We start from the raw sequence: 20,843 nt of genomic DNA, 5'->3' as shown, positions 1-20,843 counted from the left end.
TTTATCCACCTTTAAACTAGTTAGCTCGGTTAACTCCTTCTCTTCGGCTTTTTCACTAAATGCCATTCCTGGGAACAGTTTCTAGATCTAAAAGTCTTTCTTTGCCTGAGTCTTGGTGAATAAAAGAGTTCTGCACAGCCTGTTCTGGTATCTGCCGCATCTTTGCCACTGAATCCTTTCACTGACACCTAGGCAGTTAGTTTGCAGATAAAGTTTGTACAGCTGTCCTTGTGATTGAAACCTGGTCATTCATCTTGCTTCCTTATAGGGAGCCATTGCTTCCTTTACTTAGATTTACATAACAGTAGTCAAGTAAATAAAAAAGCCACGCAATCCAGGAAAAAAACATAGCCCAATATGGTCAGCAAAAATACGGGTAATGTATTAGTCACACCGCAACATGTACCTGGAAATCCATTCCCAATAAATGCTGAATTTTTAATGGTAAATGTTATGGGAATTTATTTCATATGTGAAGTTATTTTTTAGTGGTAAAAAATGTCTTAGGATCATTAAAGCCTGCCCGCTATGAAGATCTTGGCCTGGCAACCCCTAAGTACTCTCAGTACCACTAAATCAGTTTCCAGTTGCTGACCAGTGGATGGGCAGCATCCACTGAATCCATCCATTCCACCTTCTGAAACATATGGGAAAGATTTGGTGTTGTATCTGCTCCTAGGCTTAATCTCATTTTACTCAATTTCTGCCATAAACCTGCAGACAGATTCTTTATTTAAAACCCCCCCACCTTATTCACTACTGTCAATACCATCACTTGGTGACAAATTCCTTTCTCGGTGACACAGGTGTTGTTCTGCCTTGATGTGTCAATGTTTTTGATGAGGAAAAACACACTTCACGCTTTTGAACATTACCCACACTGTTAGGCTTCCAGGCTTAGAGAACCAAATGGAAATACATTGTTCGGCTCCACCTGACTTTTCACTTTTGCGTACAACTCTCACACACTGGTAACAAATGGCAGGTCAGTATTATCACCTTTGGTAATTACCTCAAGAATGACTTAAAAAAGAATGAAATAAAATGTGAAATGGATGGCGTTTGTCTCAATTCTGCTTCCCTTTTCTCCCTCAAACACAACAATGGGAGGGGAGATGCAGAAGTAAATAAATCACAGAAAGCTTGTTGAAAGGTACTCCGTTCAAGCAGCATGCCTTGTGCCACATCCCATTGCCCTCACCGGACAGACAATATGTTGTCCTCTGCTCTCGTGTAGGAACATGGACACAGAACTTCTGTGCTTCCCTGAACTTCCCTGAACTTCTTCAGTTCCCTGAACTGAAGAAAAGAACTTCCCTTTTCTCTCTGAGGTTTTGTGGGTGTGCATACTCCTCTGGCAGGGACTAGCAAAACCTTGCTGCTTCTCCTAGTGAGCATTTGGTGATTCCAGCAGGGAATCTATTTTGTTGCTCCCATGGTTTAGCATGTGCGTGGGAGTCTCCTCACTGAACCGTTCTGACCTACAAAGCTGTATTTCACGAGAGCTTCAAGTTTTCTTTTCAGTAATATCAAGCTGTGCAATCACTTGTTTCCTCAATAGCTACCAAACACATGGATGAAACTGTTGAAATTGAGAAATGTGATGTTGTTTGCAAGGAGAAATGGGGGCTTATCTCTGCTTTTTTGTGTAAATGTTGACCAAGATTTACGTTTTAGGGCAACCGCACACCTGACTTGCCTTGTACTTCCAGGTAGTCCTCATTTAGCTTTTTCTCTCTACATCTATCTAAAAGTTTCAAGTTTATCTACTTTTCTGAATTCAGTCTCTGCTACTGCCATCTTTGCCTTTTAACCTTCGGGTTAGACTACACAGTTCACTCTATGCGAGACTACTTTTAAAGCCGCTCAGATGCCTTGAGCTAGTGCATAATGCAACAACCCTTCTGTTTAATGGATCAGGTCAGTCTGTTCCTGTTATATGCACTACACTGGCTTCCCATCTGCTTCGCGTTCACCCTGCCTTCCTACCTTTAGACATCTACATTTGAGACATGCTACCTTGAGTACATTTCCCACCTTATGCACGCACTGAAGACTGAAATCTATTGGAAAAATATTGCAGAGCACCATTTCAATCCTCTCAGAGCTGAACAAAGAGCATTTGCCTTATGCAAAGATGTGGGTCTCCCAGCTTGCAGGGGCCTTGTAGAACCCAGAGCAAAACCTACTTATTCAGCCAGCCTTTGCTGTGGTATGCATAACACAACCTGAAATCCCCAGAGAGGAATTTGGCAAAGTGGGATGTGAATACCGCTGAATACTTCCTCCTGCGAAGGCATGTGGCCAAGAGCTGTACCTTCCATCACCGTGACTGAAAGTGGTGTACAAGCAAAGGGAATACGGAAATCCCAGCTCTAAGCTTCTTTTCTTCCTATTTATTTCTTGGCTGCTCGTTGTAAATGTAAACTGGACCTAAGTTTCTGGATATGATGCAGCAAGATGACATGGCATTTAAACTATAGAAAGGAAACTGTGTACTGGCAGCCAAAACTGAACCATGGAGTGAGGTAAGAGTCAAGCAGTGAGAACGACCAGGACCCACCGCTCAAGCAGGCTCCCTGGCCTTCTTCATCTGCAGTGCCAACCTTCCCAGGAGTGCAGTGAACAGCCCCGATCCAGCCCAGCTCTGACCCGTCAGCTGCTGGGCTCGTCCCAGAGGCTGGGGAGCAGCGCTTTGGCTATGGCTGCCCTCCACAGACGTGAATCTTATCATATCAGACACCAAAATAACTGAATTTCAAAAAGCACCGCAGCCAGGGGATGGTGGCTGCCAGTCTTACTTCCCTTTTCTCTGGGTACCTGCTATTTTCACAAATGGAATTTTTTCCATAAGTTTTAATTACATTATATAGGATCTTGCGCCTGACTTCCATCGTATTTTTTCTGCAGTTTTTCTGTCTAAGGAATCAAGTTTAAACTGAGTTTCCTAAATTACTCTATGCTCTAGTAAAAGCCTTGAGCTTCTGACAAAACTCATAAGAACACTGCCAGATCTGCCATAATACCTCGTAATCTCACAGTTTAGGGCACTTCACTATCCCTCAGCCTCCTTTTCCTCCAGCCATCTTCTTGTTATTCAGGACTGAGAGAATGTTGCTCCTGCCATCGTTCTCCAATATCAATACGGAATATTGCTAGATTTGCTATGATGTTGTAGGATAGGATGCATTTTTATATATGTATTGCACACAAATTGAATTTTCATAATGAAAACTTTGTACAGACACAAAACCAGCTTCTTAGACTTACCAGATGATTTCCAACTACTGATGTATGTCTACAATAATTCATTGTTAACAGGCACAATATTGTTCAGTTTTATTTTCAAACTATTGCTTTTCTTACCTTTTTTCTTTCCTTAAATCTATTGTTTTAATATATTACAGTAGAGCATTCAGCATAATTCCTACTTTCACCTTGTTTCCTTCTCTCCTTTTTCTTGCAGTGTATGCAACATTCAAGAGAGTATTTTCAATACATCATTCTAAACCTATTTTTTTTTAATTAAAAGAAAAACATTGAAAGTATGTAGTGGAATAAGCTATAAGATAATATGAAAAAGTTTTTAATACAAAATGTTATAAAATTTTAAAGAACGTAGATGATACTTATTTGAAAGTATCACTATGTATTAGCTGTGGGATTATATAGAAAGAATAATACAATGCATGTTTGAATGAAATAATGTCCTCACTTTCTAATGGTTTGTTTAGTTACTGGTGCTACCATTTGCTGAACTTGAGGTTCTCTCTATTGGCTACTCAGTGTTTGTTGTGCTTTAATGGCATTTCCACTAGCTGAAATGAGAAGGACATTCTACACTATATTCCAAAGTACAATTAGAAAGAAACTACTTCCTTAAAAAAGCAACAATTTTCAATTGACAGCATGAAATAATACCGTAGTTTGACTTTTTCCAGAGAAAATGTTAAAAAAATTAAGATGAAAAAACATTTTCCTAAGATTCCTGTAATTAGAAATGTTTTAAGTGACTGCAGGAATCTCTCTATATTTCTTTTAAATGCATATTTTTGAAGCATATGAAAAGTGAAATAACCATTATTTAATTGTAACTTAAGAAATCATAGGACTAGGTATAAAATGTTATGGCCATCACTGGTTCCAGTGGGCTATTTTATTGGGATTAACTTGAAGTGGTTGTACATACCAGACTATCCATCTTCGGGACATATTTAAGGGTTATCATATAATCATTTGGGAGATTTCCGACCTACAATAAACAGATAATAAAAATGTTATTACTGACTTTGCAAAGTAAGATTTCATTTCGATCACTGTATTCAACAAAACCTATAAAATATTCAAACAAATTTTCAGTAACCTACCATTTAGAGCTTACAGTCAGTTTCCTGTGGAACTGCTACTGACTTCACTTGGTCACAAGTGAAGCATCTTTCCACACCTCTGTAACATTCCCAGATCTGATGTGATCATGTTTAATGCTACCCCTTCCCAGCAGAATTAAAGTCAGTAATGTGGTGAGGAGAAGCAATCTGAGGTTATTCATTACTGCAGAAACTCCATTGCATTTTCATTTTTTAATGGCATGTCTTGAAGTGTTTATGTGACAATTTGTATGTAACACCAACTACTCCAAACAGCAGAGGACCTAGTAGTTTCTAAGCCTTTTTCCTTCAAATAACTTGCAACTTCAGCAAGCATTTGAACCTAAAGAAATACTTGCCTGCCTTGTGCTTAGTTACGTATCAGGTCATAAAAACGCTTGAGCACAACTTCAACTTTGAAGCTGTGCCTATTACTAATGATAAGCAATGTAATTATACCACAACAATGTCCTGGGGCAAAGGAAAGCTTCCACAGAAGTAAGCTGAGCGCAGCTTTGCAGATGTAGGTGAGTATGGGGCGTGCTGAAGCAAAGACAAGGAGTGGAAGAAGGGTTCTCACTGAATTGTACAATGCAGTATCCCACAGATGGGATCCAACACTACCATGAGACATGGCTGATCATCTAGGGAATGTGCTCAGTGGGGAGATGAAGAGGGAGGCGCTGCCACGATCCACAATCTCTTGAAGTACTTTTTTCAAAAGGTTTACCAATGCTATGATGCTTAGTGATACAGCAAATCTATTTTTTTTTGTATCAGTGAAAGATTCAATTTATATTTCTCATCCTGGTTTGAAATACATTTAGTCAAAAGACAATAAGCACTTACATAATTCCTTTGGTGATCCACAATCTATACTTTGTTCAGCAAAATATTTCTACTTCTTCAGGTTAAAGATCATCCTGTTATGGCTGCTTTTGATTCTGCTGCTATAGCAACCAGCACAGGGATATTTTTTTTTCCTGTGCAGTTTTTAGGTACTATTTTGTTTGACACAACAGAATGTTTTATTTGTTAATTAAAATTTAGTTTCAATTAAAAATTAAAACAGCAATTTCAAAATGTTATGGTTCTAGAAATAATCAAGGACAATACTTATGCACAGTCACTAGTGAATTCCAAACATCTTTTTTATTTACCACGTGGGCTGAGTGACAATCTTGCAGTTCAATGACATCTAGCTTTCTCCTATAGCTCTAAAAAACAAGTTTTATACAAATGATCCTGGTACATTCCTTTCCATAGACCAGTTTTCTTTTTTCTTTTTAGTTTTTATATACACATTCCCAAAGCAGCAGTTGCAGAAGTGCCACTAAAATTCTCTGTATCAATTTCCATTTACTTGGCATTTTGAGAGTTGATTCAAGAGGCTATAAATACTGAAAAATATTGCAATACATTCTTTCTTTCTTTACAGCATCTGATTTATTCTAAATCCCTATCCACAATTTTCATATATTTTTCCTTCCTCTAAAAACACCCTGACATCATGACACATTAATAGGTAATCCAGTTTCTTTTCCAGCTTCCTTTGCATGCCTAGAGAGGTAGGATTAGCCGCACTTTAAGCAGCAAAGATAGCGGAGACGCTACTGTATGTGCAAAAGTTTCCCATGCTCACTCTAGAGGGATTCAGTACTTAGCAATGTCAGCAAAAGCACCATTCTTTAAGAAAGGTCACTGGAAGATTAAATTTGTTCCAAATCAATGAACACTACAAGAATTGATATGCATTATGTATACAATCTACTTTACTGGCATTAGAGCCTGTCAAGCACTTTTCATGCACAGTTAAAAAAATGTAACTGCCCACGAGCTCTTACAGTTTCTCAAACAAAGCCGGAGAATACAGCTCAGCCTCAGATATTTTTCTCCTTGACAGACTGTGAATCAGAAAAGATATTTTTGAATTTACTACTAAAAATGAAGATCGCTGGGGGTGAGGGTGTCAAGCACAAAATATATGCCCTGCCTCAAGACGAAACAACTTGTTAAAGTTTTATTGATTTTTTTATTAAACTCCACATGCCAGATGCTCTGCTGATGGTAAACGATGGAGCTCAAAGTGAGGGAGTTATATTTGTGTCCCAGTTGGACTTCCCAAATCACGCATAGAAAATAGGGTAGAGCCCCCAATGTAAGAGTGAAGGATGTGTTTGTACTAAATCTGTGCATTTTGTACTGTCTTGCTTTCCTGAAATGAATCTTGAAATTTCCTTGAAGACTAACCACCAAGACTCTGATCCAAAACCAACCACTTGATTTTCAACTGCTCAAATGATCCTGAAAGGAATGAAAGGACTCTGCGTATGGTGTCTTTGACTGCTGTGGGTGTCAACAAGGAGCAGAGGACAAGAGGGCTCTGAGCTGCCTGAGCAAAGGGGGATGGAAAGTGACTGTCCCTTGAAACTCTCTGAGTCCCACAATGGCTTTTTTGGTTCCTATACTCAACTCCTTGACTACAGTGATAAATCTGAGGACTACAAAACACCTGCCTGCATGACTTTCCTTGGTTCAGACAAAAGTAACCGTTTTGATGATTATAGAGAACGTCAACTGATAATCTTGGAAAGTAATGTGTGGAACTATAGAACTAAAATAACCCTGCATTGCAATTAATATGCCACAAAAAATGTCTCTGATTTAGTGGGTGTGTGTAGTTGTAGAAATCCTATCAAGGTTTGAGAAGAGGTGAAGAACAGACGTATGTCTTTAAATCCATATGAAACCAACATTAAGTGCTATATTCCCAGTTGCAACAAAATCTCAAAGTGGGGAACGTAAGATTCCTTTTGACATACAGAGGTCTGAATATTTAATACAGCACTGCTAACATTGCATCACCCAAATATACTTTTAAAATATGCTGATGGTCACATAGACGGGGAGATGAAAAAGGGGTGTTGTAAAAGCAATTTGGGTTCCATACACTACTCTTTCATCACAACAGCGCAACAGAAATTAGATGATTTATCTCTGCAGCTTTGAAAAGAGAGCTACTGCTTTTGGAAATTCTCTTTATTGTGACTGTTCTGAAAATTTTAAGGAGACAAGCATAGATATCATGATTATTATTTTTTTTTACAGACCAAAGATAAAGTAAGTCCTTAAAGTAAAAATTACCATTTACCATTGTCAGTGATTTCTCTTTTACTCCGAGGCATATGATGGGAAAACCATACTTTCCTTCCTGCTACCAATTCTACCCCGCATTTCTCTCTTCCTCATCCCCCTTTCCTACTCTTTAATGTCTCTGCATCTCCCTTCTTTGCATCCTTGGCTTTTTTTTCCTGCAGGAGCTTCCACTTTCTGTCCATCATCTCTGCAATCTACTCTATCTATCTCATCTGCTAATGAAGCAGTTAATAAAATCTTCATCATTTGGCTTACGACAACATGCTAACGATTTCCGTTCACACTTCTTACAGCCATAGTGGCAGATTATCTGCAGGATAACAACACTGGATCATTTTTTATAACCCTTTCACTCAGGAGAGTTAGATCCATTTAAAAATAAATATCAAATGTTGCAGAGAGTGTAAAGTACACATTTACAGCAAAGATGCAATGTGAAGGCAAAGTGTTTGAAACAGCGTGTCTCCAACAGGCAACCTGATCAGTAAATGCTGACTGTTGTTTGGGCTTCCAACATTCAAAAGAAAAAAATTGCTTTAGAGAAGTAGATCATCGTATAAGAAGTGAGTATCTTAGATTTTGTTAATGGATGAAAACAAAATATGTAGGTACATTCTATAGACACTGCACAGCTCAGTGAAAATGCTACTCATATGTAAAGTTGATGTTCATATTTAACAAACATATATACAACAGATTCCCAATTCTTATGCAAAATCAGTCACAATTACAGCAATGCAGCTTTCTGATGACTTACTGTGCTGAAAAGAACAATGGGGACAGGCTTTATTGACAGGTGCTGCAATTACAGTTTCATAATACAGAACATTTGTTCATCAAGTAATGTGTTTCCCTCCAGACATCTTCATTAAAAAAGAAGCAGGAGTTCAAGCAATTGGTAATGCAGAATGAATACTCTTTAAATACTTTCATTCTCTATAGGTATGAAATTCTGCTCTTTTAAAGTTCACGCTATTAAAAAACAAACAAACAAGATTATTCTTTGCTTCTTAAAATCATTTTACTTAGGACACATTCTTGATATGACAAAATTATGTTGTAAAGATTTGAATAAATTCAATCTTACAGAAAATACAAGTTATTTTTGTATGAACAGATACCTGTGTGATTTGGTCTTAATTTGATTAATGCTCTTTGTTATTGATGCTTATTGTTACTGAATCCGCTCTTTCTTTCCGATTCTAGCTTCTGGTATGAGTCTAGTATGATGCTAGTGAAAAGCCAGGTTAACACCACTGAAAGCAAGTTACACCATACATCTGTCCTCAATTTATTACTCAACACAAAGTTGATTGGCAAATGACCCACATTTTCAGGCACTGCACTGTGTGCCTTATTTATTCTCCAACAGCTTAGGCTTAGTAGACATCCCTGGTCTATATTCACAGAAAGAGTTGACTAAGGCATGTTCTTCTCATATTCCTAGAACACAATACAGTCGAGCAGAACACAGCCACAGCCATGCTCAGGGGTTTTCTGCCAGTGATATAAGGGGTTTATGGTACTTTGAACAAGAAGCCCTGAACCAAATAAACAAATAAAGACTAAGATGTACAAAGCTACAGGCAAAAGAGGTTGGTAGGTAACTGTGGCACTGTTTTGCAAGCTGTAGGTGAACTGCAGTAGAGGTAGGGAAGAATAGAGTAGGAAAAAGAAAGAAGAGGGATATGGATTCACGCTGCAAAGAATTCTAGCATGAGATAGGAAGAGGATGAGAATGTACCTGAAGCTCATCAAGGAGCACCCTTCCTGCGGCCACAAACAGAGTAGCAGATACCATGGAAATAATGAGGAGAAGCAAAGAGGGCAAACTCAGCATGTGTTAAGACATCACAGGCAGTGTTAATAGTTAGAGCCTTTGAAGACAAAACCAAGAAGCTTGCCGTTGATAATGAAAAAAAGGAGGAACAGCTTGAAGGAAAAAAGTAGAAGATACAGGGTCAGAGCAGCAAATTAACAGACAGAAGGGCAAAATTACAGAAGTTGAAGCCAGAAAAAGACTTTTCAGTAAACTGGATTTTTATCCACCAAGGATTTGAAAGAAAAGTGAATTTTTATGGACAGAGAGCTACAAAACCTTTTTTTTCCTATTACGACAGAAAAAAACCCCAAACATGGAGGTTTGAAAAGTGAACATACAAGGATCTGTGAAGCATCAAGAGCCAAAATGGACACCTTTGTTATAGACCCGAATTGCTGGGGGGAGATGGTGATATACATTTACAGTGAGGAGAAAAGGCACAGAGAAGACTAACATTTTGGGGAGATGAGGAGATCATAATCTGCTTCAGTGGAGGATTCAGGCGATACTGAATCTAAGCTGATGTCTGAGCATTTGTGATGAGACAGCAGGAAGACAAGCCAATATCCTGAACTAAATGATGGGACTTTTGTACTACTGACGAACGGCAAGTTTATTGCACATAGATATGGGACTATACTCATGACTGTGGACAAAAGTGTTTAAAGAACATGACAGCGTGGCTGAGAATAAAGCCGTTAGAAACAACTATCATACCACTCCCAGCAAGTGTGATAGAGCTTGTCGATAACATCACAATAACTGTGGGCAATAACTGTACACGTAACATTAGCTTCTGTGAAATCCTCGGTGCTACAATTTGTTCTCAGTGTGAAAGGGGAGGACATTTATTAGACACTGTATGCAGCGCACAAAGTCTTTGGATCAGCGGAGAACTAAGACTTTTAAAGGCCAATAGGATCAATAACGAACCCGACACCCTATGGGTGCTACATCTAATTTTGAAGATGTAAGTCATCAGAATATCATTCCTTAATTCAATGAGCATATTTTGTTTCAAAAAGGAGAAGTGATACAAAAACATTTAAAGTAATTTATAAGAGTTGAACAGTCTCCTGAACTATATTTTTAAGCAAAATCATGTTAGAGTCCGGATTCTATGTACTAAGACTATACTCCATATAGCATAAAAAAATTGTACTCTTTAGCAAAGTAATGTGATCTGTCAGGATTCTCTGTGAACTTCTCCCTTCCCGTATTCACACTGTCAGCTAGCGATATTTTGTTTTAAAAGTACTGTAAGCCTTATTATATTTTTTTTTCATTTTGTTCTCAATGTCATGTTGTCATGGTGTAGCATTTCAAAAGAGAATAACTAACTTGGAATATAGTCAGTTCAATTGAAACCAAGAGTTCTTATACTAAATTTAAGATACTAAACTTATTTCCATGTTATCCTTTTCAATTCTCAAGTGGCTTTATAGAAATTGTTTCCATATGAAAAATCTATGCAAATATTAACACAGACAAAATGGGGATACAGACTTTCCTTAAAACATTCTCAAATGCACAACTCAAGACAGAGAGAATCCAGGTGTCTGGGCTTTGTATTTTCTGCGTCTCTCTGTTATTTCTCCAGCCCAAAACATCTTTAAACTCGCCAGTTGACTTCACCCAAATTTTGCATTTGGTAGTGAGATCTGAAAGGTATGGGTGACAGTCAGAAGAAGGATCATACAGCATCCTCACTGAGGAGTGGGAGAAGCTCAGTCCTACCCGGCTGAGTCCTACCCTCAGAAACGCAGGGCAAGCTGGACAGTTGGCAGAGGTTTTCTTCCAGGACAAGCAGCACATACACCGCAATAGTCGCCACACGAAGTCCTTCCCGCCCAGCCAGCAGCCCAAGTAAAAGGGGATACAAATCCGGCAAGATCTCAAAACATTGCTCAGGCAGGGATCGTGCCTAGGGGGACACGGGAGGGAACTAGTGACCATGCTGCATGTGGAGAACTAAGAAGGAATGTGGAGGAGGGTGGGCGTATGGAGACATAGTGCTGCAAAAACTGCAGTTGCTGGACTGGTCTGGAGGAAGGTGTAGGAACATGATATGGAAAGTCACAGTCAAATTAAAGACTAACCTAATTTTTATGATATTAGGTTTCTTTCAGAATTTATTTCAAAAGCAATTCTGATTGCTCAAGCTGCATGCAAATTTTTGTAACCTGCTTTTATACATTCTTGAAGTTTAAGTGGTACTAAAGGGAAAGTTAAAGCATTTTTTCTGAGGATACATAATTGACAAAAAGTTATTGCTAACCCCGTACCAGACAATTTCACCAGCCCTCACGGGATTTCAACAGGTTTAAATCAAAGCTTAATTCTCTTTCAAGAGATGAACTATTATCTTGAATAAACATGCCAACACACCAGAATTCTGCCTAAAAGGACTAATGCACTAAGCATTTGAGTAGGACTATAGAGCACCCCAGAGATTTACACTATATAACAATGCCCGAAGAAAACAAGTTAAGAACATTATCCTGGCAGAAAATGCAAGGTATTCCAAATTAAGTGTTTGATAAAATTAATGCTGGTTATTGCAACTTTTTTTCCATAATGAAGCCATAATTTTCATCTACATCAATATATAGATGAAAGTATGCTTGTTAAGTTTCAGTATATATTATTTCTTAAAATCTTTGGTGTTAGATCCTGCACTACTGCAAGTTAGCATAATCACTGACCTCAATGGAGTGGAGTAAAATACCAACTGACTTCACACAAGGACATGCAGTTTTTCAAGTTAATGCACTGCTCAATTAAGTAACAGTTAAAATGTACTTAAATGAATTCAGTTTGTGAGTCCTTCAGACTTAAACTTCTAGGTACAGCAAGTAGAGAGAGAAACAGACAATAAGTGTAGCCCACTCACACCCAAAGACTGTAAGAGCTGTTCAATTGTTATTGCCTTGATTGCTACAATGATGCCTAATACTATTTTTATATATGGCACAAGTTTCCCATGTACCTAAGGTAAAGACTTCTGGTTCATTTCAGTTGTGTTTGCTGCCAGTCTGCTCCACACAAATCAGACACACAAAGACAATAATCTTTCATCTACACGGGAAGCAATCTGATCCCATACAACATTTGAGGAAATCAAGAATTTTGATAATTTTTATGGAAGTCTGGAGGGAGGAAAATACATATGTATCTACGCTCCAGCTTATCAAGAAGGTCAACTCTTCAATGAACTCTGAAACTATTCTCTAGTCTCTGCAATAAAGATTTTGGTTTTGATCAAGTGACAGACATTGATGGATTTATTTATCCTTTTTTTCATATTCCCCTGGTTCTAATATAGATTTACTAACTTTGCTTAAAAATTTAAGTGCCATTAGCCACTGATTATTGTTTAACATAAAGAATAATTTAAAATAAAAGCTACTTACCAATTTTGCAATGTCATTCACATCATCTGTCACTGGATTCCCGCAGGAACTCTGGGCTTTGACAAGAGGATTAAGTAGGAGTAGTTGAAGACAAAAGCAAGTGATAATCCAAGTCTATTTATTAAATAAAAAAAAAAAAAAAAGAAATCCCAAGTAAGTGATCTCCAAATGTGAAGTAAAATATTGTACTGATGTTTTCATATACAAAGTCTAGATGCAACAATACCCTTCAACTTTCATGAGGACATAGTCGTACCATTACAGTATAACATTCACGGCAGGGATCCACAGAAAAGCACTTAATTGATCTTTTCTGGAGGCAAGTGACTTCAGAGTAATAAAGGAAAAAACCTGGTATTGAGCCATCGCTTAGGTGAGTTTCTGCAAAGTTCACAGATATTAAAGAAGAGAATGAGACAAACTTTGCAATATTCTTCATCATAAAGCTAAATACTTGCCATTCACCTGTTAAGGTATTTGATAAACCTGTGCCTCTAATGTGATAATGGATGATAAGGAATAAAATGATACCACACCACAGCGAGATAACAGGAGAAAGTTCACAATCACAGCCATTACATTCGGGTACTTTACACTGCAAGCTAAACCACAACTGGACTCTGCCCAAATACTGAGATCTCAAGAAGCAATACAATATGTTTTCTCTAAGTGACGTGCCCTGGCCTCTCAGGGGCGTCAGCCTGGCTTTGGCACTACGTTCCCCTCCTAAATCCTATTAGGAACGGCAATGTAATGTACTCACACAGGCTTGTGAGACTCAGCCAGAAAAGCACCAGATAACTAGCTGCGATGCACCTGGGTGTCTCCTTGGCTACACTGCCTGAACTTCCTCGCCTTCTGTTGTTCCTTGTGCTTCGCTGGTTTCCCACAGATCCCTGTGCCAAGTTGAAGCTGCAGATCTTTATTTCCAGAATGTTAAAGCATTTAAGTTATGGATAATCAAAAGTTGCCTCGGGTTGTGAAGCTTCTTGTGCCAGCTGTCAGCAGGGGCCGATGATGGTGTACATTCACTGCAAGTATGGAATTTGCCTGTGCAGGCTCCCGAGCCTCCATGAGGGCAGGACTGAGACCAGAATTTGCTTTTGCACAAACCAAGATGCATCTCAGCCTCATCTGATCCCTGCAGCAGGCAGAGAGCTCCCGTCTCCAGCCCTGCCTTCGAATACTTTCAATTTAAAATCAAAGCAAATCAAACAACATAGACGAGGCTCTTTAGGAAAGCAGAAAGAGAAAATCACAGATTTAAAAGATTAAGTATTATTATAGTAACCTAGAGGGGCTAAGAAAGCATGATAATAAAGAGTGCTCGGGAAACATGACAGAACAGTGACAGGTACTTTCCCTAGAGCTGTTACATGACAAGTAAATCTCGCTCTTGTACTGTCTCTTAAATCTTATATGTATCTTACATCTCAAGGAAAACTGGTCATTTGCTCTCTTAGAATACGATTTCCTGACTCATTTAGGCAAAAGCAGTGTGGGCTGCTACTGCAACAGGCAAACCAGCCTCCTCCCCCTGCCTCTTGCACTGGCGAGATGGTTTAGCCAGCTGTACCAGGCAGGCAACTTCCGTCTTTGTTTTCCTGTGACATTTTTTCAGGCAGACCAGCTTTCTGATCCAGGTAACTGAGACAGCAGAAATGGCCTGTTACTGATGGGACAGGCCAGGACTGCCTGTTTTGGTGGAGCCTGCACTTGGCTTTCCCTAAACTACCTTCAGATGCCACAGGTTCATGATGATGGGTAGACTTACACACAAAGAAATCAAAAATATTCTGTGCAAAGTACATATTCAATATGCAGCATGTCTTTTGAGAATGCCTCTTGCTTCGACAAAACTAGCATTCAGAAATACTTTTAATTTACTATTTGTACAAATAATTATTGAGAATAATTACCTCTGTGAAGAATTGAGAATAAGTTCCTAACTTGAAGTTAGGTACTTAGCAGTCTTTCTTACAAAACATCTGTATCTTATGCTATATGAAACTTTACAGTTTTACATATATGAACAACTCAAGCTCTGGGGAGATGAAACAAAGATGCTACTAGTCTCTGAGAGGACCTTTGAGAGCTCCTTGCAGTGTGTAGGAGCTCCGAGTTGTTTAAGAACTAGCTTTAAGTGGTCAAAGAAATGTCTCCCTCGCCTCACATAAGCTCCACAATCACAGAGGAAACCAAAGGGGACCTTAAGTTAACAGACTACTTTCCCACTAGTGATTTTTGGAACAAAATTGTTATAAAAAAGGCAAAAAGTTCATAACAGCTGGTTCCAAAATGGCCTAACTATACTGCTTTCAAGAATTAAAAAAATGTCGTTCTACCTTCAGCATTAAACAGTACACTAGCAGTTACGCTCGCTGGGGTTCCGGGACATTTCCCTGATGTGTTTTTTGGAGATGGAGTCCATGCCAGAAACTGCCAATTTCTTTACTGGGTTCCTCAATACTGAGTAGTATGTAAAGGAAGATGGGATTTGTTCACTGACTTGTGTCACTGCCATAGGATGATGTTTAACCTAACAGTCTAATAATCAAAAAAGTGACAAAACTTTTTAACTGGAAATACTTTTTTGCCAGATCAGTCGAGCAATATTAATAAAAGCAGCAGCACACTCTAAATAAATCTTGTCCATTTTCATACTTCTGCATCTAAAAAAAACCCATACATCAACCTTAAAATCACTACACACTATAGTGTGTATATATGTGTATATGTATATATGTGTATATATGTATAGTGTGTATATATATATGTATATATGTATAGTGTGTATACACTATACTATAATTATGCAAATCAGTAAGAATACACTTTTTTTCTATGTAAATAATGGGATTTAAAAATATAGTATTTTTTGTAACTGCTATTAAAAACAAAGGCTTTGTAAATTTTGAGGTGATTTGAGGCTTTTCTTGCTTATTTCTTCCCTGTGTCATCCAACAGGAACTGAAAATCTGCAAAATACTGCTAGTTTCAACACACTCATTATCCAAAATCTTTTAATTATTTGCACTTACAAAATATTTATATTACACATGCCTACAGGCACATTGTATGTAAGGACTGTATAGATCAAAGAGCTAAGCTATTTTTGTGTTACTTACTAATGACGAAACCTGCTGTCTGAACAAAACTTGAACAGACTGAATTAAATCAAGGACAGAACAAAAGGGAAGGTTAAACAACAGCTTTATAAATAGGGATTCCAGTTTTACACTTTACTAACCATAAATGAAAGTTACCCACACAGTACTCACAACAGATTTCCATACATAATTACTTCTAAGCTAAAATGGGATTTCAAAGCTGGCCACAGGATTTAATCACACATCATCTACCAGCTTCAAATTGAAGATATATGGCAGACAGGAGGCAGACCTGTACACAAGAGGGCCTCTTCCTGGTTTTGGCTCAAAAATTATTCAATTGTTTTTACATTCTGAAATCTCTTAAATACTGAATATTTAAGTTGCTTTTGTGAAAGGGGAATAATAATTATTAGACTGGAAAGGATAATTCAAATTAAAGATTTCAAGTACACACTTTTTGGTCATTTTGCACATTATTTTTACGATTCCTTATAAGCCGAAATCTATTTCAGTTAACAGCATTTTAGAGACTTAGCTAGCCATCCAATGTGTTGAAGGCCATACTTTCAGTTGTAAATCAACAACTTTTTTCATTTATGTTCTTAATTTATGATCTGGAGTGTTGGCAAAGGCTGCTGAATGTGTGCTTTAGCATCTTTTTCACAGTATGCTATCAAAACTCCTTAATCACGCTGGTTAATGTTCAGCTAATTCCTTAAGTGGAAAGCAGCAAGGGGAATACCATATTGCTAAATAAGCCAAACATTGGAAAGTCTGGACATTTCCAAATATCTAGTTCATACTGATAACAATTCTAATCATAAGCAGGGAGAAATCACCCCCCACACCCCAAAAAAAAAGATAAATAATAAAACGCAAAAAAAAAAAAAAATCATTAAGGACAGGGAGAGTTAGTAACTACACAGATGAGAGAGTTCGTCATTATAAAATTTCTTGCATTCAAATCATGTTAGCCACGGAATTTTTCAGCCCAGTTTCTTGAGCAAATCATCCAATTAACCACAACCAAGTCCCAGCTGTAGTAGGGTTAGCTGACAATGTGGAAGAATATTCACCCTGGGCTAGGCTTCCCAAATTTATTTTTCACTTCTGCTAATGCTGGGGTAGGAATATCTCTCATTGTTGGTTCCTCAGGCAGTCTTTGCGTGCTGCTTTGCTGAGGAGCAACTTGTGAACTTCTGACATAGACAACATTGGCTGGTCAGTCACGGATAGCTAACTTAATGTTCATACTTATGCCTTAAAAAGCCTTTTGTAAAAAGATTCAGAGGAAATGAAAGCAGCAAGAAAAGATATTTCTTGACTTTTTTTTTTTTAACCAGAAAACATCCAGAAGCATAAAAGCACAATAAGTCTTTCATATGTCTCCTAATCTGTTTAGTTATGTAGCTGCGCTAGAGATAATTAAAGTCATAGAAGAAGTGTCTTTAACTAATTAAGAAATTTACTGTGATCGTGGAGAAATCTTGAAGTGAAAGAAGAACATTTATACAGAGTGTAATCCAATTCTCATTTTCATGGTGTTCAGTGATACCTTCACCGATGCAAATGACAGTGCTAACTTTAGTCCTCTAAATGGTTGTGCCTAAATAGTACTTAAATGCTAAATATTGATCAAGCCCAAAAAAAGTGAGTTAATTGTGGGAAAAAAGTCACCCAGACATGACCACCTAGTCTGGAAGCAGTGAAGTATTTCGGCAAGCACATTTGGAACTGGAAAGGTCCTTAAACGCTCTCAGGTACCCTGGAGATGACTTCAATGCAGTTGGAGGAACCACTCCCTGATCCCTGAATAACACATAGTTGAAACATTAAGCCTAGTGTACGCTCATCATTGTCCTGCAAAAGACTGGCTAGTCTAACCAAATATAATAGCCTATCAACTCAGATGCTCACTAATGAGTGACAGATCTGGGTTAAATTTCCTCTAACCAAGCTAATTCCAGCTCACAGGTATCTATATTCCTGTGATATCTACCTTGCAATTACCACTGGAGGCACTGCCCCACCTATGATGGCTTCCTAGCCAGAGGGTCCAAATTGGGGGTACTCTGGTATTCCTGACCCTTATTTTTCAGAACATGTATGCATTTTACACTGGCAAGCCATTATGTAGAAAAAAAAGACATGCTTGCTGCACAGGCATGAGAACATTTATGTGTATCCTCCTCTCGCACATGCTCCTCCATCTGGGCACCCTAACTTCTGGGAAGCTCCCCAGTCAACATGTGAGTTTTCTTGAACAACCTTTTGTCAGTCCATTGAGCAAAACGGAGGCTAACTCCAGCTCAGTGAGCCACCCTGCCGGGGCGAGACACCTAAAAATTTCTGGATCACACCCTACAGGCTTTGTTATGATTACAAAAAGCAGATGCATATTTTTCTAGTGACTTGATACTATTCTTTCTTTTTTTTTAACAATGATGTGTAGTAGGGAGAATGATGATAAAAGTAAACAAAATTCATCAGGGAGCATCGGAGTGATTTATTTGGATTCTGATTTAAACATAGACTACAGAAATGCTGCTCACTTTTTCAAATTAAGTTTTGAGTGGTTTAGATATGAAATATTTGAACAATTATTCAGTTATTTATAAAATGCAGGATGCTCTTCTACCCAGTTCCGCATATAATATTTAAAATACATAATACAAGGGTACTTCATGGGGAAAAGGGGAAGGAAAATAATAAGTTATTGTTACAAATATAAGCAGTGAGAGGTGCCACTGCCCCCTACGTTCACATGAGTTCAATGGGTAACCTGCTTTCACAGCTGTTTAATCGTTTTGTGACATTCTGGATCTGCCTTTCCATGATGTTCCCGCCCATAAAATCTCTTCCCCCTAAACCTTTGAACACTCACTTGCTTTCCCTTGAGGGACTTCTGGAATGCCTAATGACAATTGACAAGAGCAGGATTTTTCAGCTAAATTTCCTTTTGGTGGCAGAATGCTAAATAAAGTGGCACTTGCCAGACTCCACCAGCCACATAAGCAAAGAAAAAGCCAACTGCTGTATTCAGATGCTTACAGACCTTGTTCCCTTCTAAGGTACACTGTTAATGAATCAAAAATAGCTCTATTCAGGTCAATGGATAAAAATAGTTCCAAACCTGTTAGATGCTAACGTAGAACTACTTTTTCTTCACTACTTTTTTTTCTGCTGAAAGAAGAAACCATTCTCTAGTTCTGCCAAGTTATGCACATCTTTTTCCTGAGACAGAAAAATTTAAGATGCATAGTCTTACTGTGCTGAGAAAATGATAAAACACACTATTCTTTCCCGCCATCCAGATCTTGGGAAAACTAGGAAGCTGCTTAGACTATATGCCAGCTTCATTTCCTGCAACCTCAGGCCAGTTGCCATCATCCTCTACCCCTTCCAGCTCTCCTTGACAGATGCAGAAGCAGCAGGCTGCTCCAGCCAACATGCTCCTGTTGCACTGAATAAGGTGCAACCAAACTCCTGCTGTGTTTGGTTTGTGAGTTTCAGCTGGAAACGACAGGAACATGATAAGCAAGAGGAAGTGTAAATTGATATAGAGTTTGCCTTGCAAATCCATGCAATCCAGGTAATTTGTAATTACAACTAAAACCAGTGGGTTTGATGTGTAAATTTATGTATTTATTTTCCATCCCTGTAAGGATACCAATGTGAAATATTTGGTTGTCCTAAAAATGCTGGCTTTGGCTCTTTAAAAATGTTATCTGCTCCATAATAAATTTTGCCCACTCCTTAATCTCACTTGACAGCCAGGGATTCAGGCAGCTTCCATGCATCCCAAATCTGTCCTGGATGACAGCCAGTTTGTTTAGTTCTCAAACACTGGGAAGTGAAGTTACCAAGAGACAGGTAATTATATATGGATGTTGCCTCTGGAGCTTGTGTTAACAACATTCAAATAAATATTTACTGATAGTCATCCATCAGGTGACATTCTAGGTCTGCAAAGAACCAGGAGTTTTATGGACAAAAACATTTCAATTGTAAGAAAAGTTAAAAATAAAAAAAAACCACCAAACATAAATTTTGAAAGAAATCTTCCTGTTAAGTCATAATCAGAGACTATGAGGACCTTCAGAGGTCCTGCTCTTAGTACAAGTCTTTTTAGGACATACTTAGTGGCAAGAGATCTTTTTTTCCCCTCCTTGTAAAGTTTCATTAAAATCCTCCAGGATTGGTACTGAAATCTTACATTTTTTTATCCCACTTCAGGGTGATAAAGACCAATATTTACTTGTTCTGTTAACAGAGACACTGAGATCCAAAATACCTACACAATCAAAATAGAAATAAGCAGAAGACCAGATTTCAGTTGACTCAACAAAACCTCCCACAAACTCCCAAGAGGAAGTTGTCTTTTTTTTTTTTTTTTTTCTCTTGGGAACTTACGAAAGAGTTTTCTAGCATAAATCCAAAGGCATTTTTAAGTAATTGAAAGGAGAAGGCAAAGCAAGATACAAGATTATCTTGGCAGGAAGGACAAGATTCTCACACTGTATGGAGGTGGATGATTTGACTTCCTCAGGGAATGAAAAGACATTCTCTGAAGTAAAATACTTTAAATTAAAGATCGTTTTTAAAGATTTATTTCAGACGCCTTGCTTGTTTGACAAGTTTGTGCAAAAAAATGCACTATCTTGAATATTCTTTTGAATTATAATGAAAATGCATACAGAGCCACCCTTTTTAATCTTAGACCTTTAAGCACCAGTAAAGGAAATGGATTATGAGCTGTTAAAGAAATTCTGTACTGGATCTTTAATTCTTACCATCTGCTACAAAGTACATGGAATTTGGGTTGGGAGAACTATTACACTGACAAAATTAAAAAAAAAAAAAAAGAACAGTGAAAACATCAGCTATTTTGATACTTGGCATATGATAAAACTCATGTACATGTACATGATGAAAATGTCTCTGTCCTCCCTAGTATTTCATTTGTAGTATG

General features: G+C 38.0%; 1 protein-coding gene across 3 annotated transcripts in view; it reads right to left on the bottom strand.

The window, feature by feature from the left end:
• The window catches only part of KITLG (KIT ligand), a 55,878-nt gene that overhangs the window by 17,418 nt on the left and 17,617 nt on the right, over positions 1 to 20,843 (bottom strand). For all 3 annotated transcript variants that reach the window (XM_054217510.1, XM_054217495.1, XM_054217504.1), the window contains exons 2-3: positions 12,759 to 12,872; positions 4,190 to 4,252 (exon numbers count right to left, since the gene is read on the bottom strand). In XM_054217510.1, the coding sequence (XP_054073485.1) occupies positions 4,190 to 4,252; positions 12,759 to 12,872 (177 nt within the window). The remainder of the gene's footprint in view (positions 1 to 4,189; positions 4,253 to 12,758; positions 12,873 to 20,843) is intronic.

This window comes from Rissa tridactyla, chromosome 1 (assembly GCF_028500815.1).
Source record: "Rissa tridactyla isolate bRisTri1 chromosome 1, bRisTri1.patW.cur.20221130, whole genome shotgun sequence".
Taxonomy (NCBI): Eukaryota; Metazoa; Chordata; class Aves; order Charadriiformes; family Laridae; genus Rissa; species Rissa tridactyla.
Note: the sequence above shows the minus strand (reverse complement) of the source record. Positions and strands in the feature narration are given on the sequence as shown.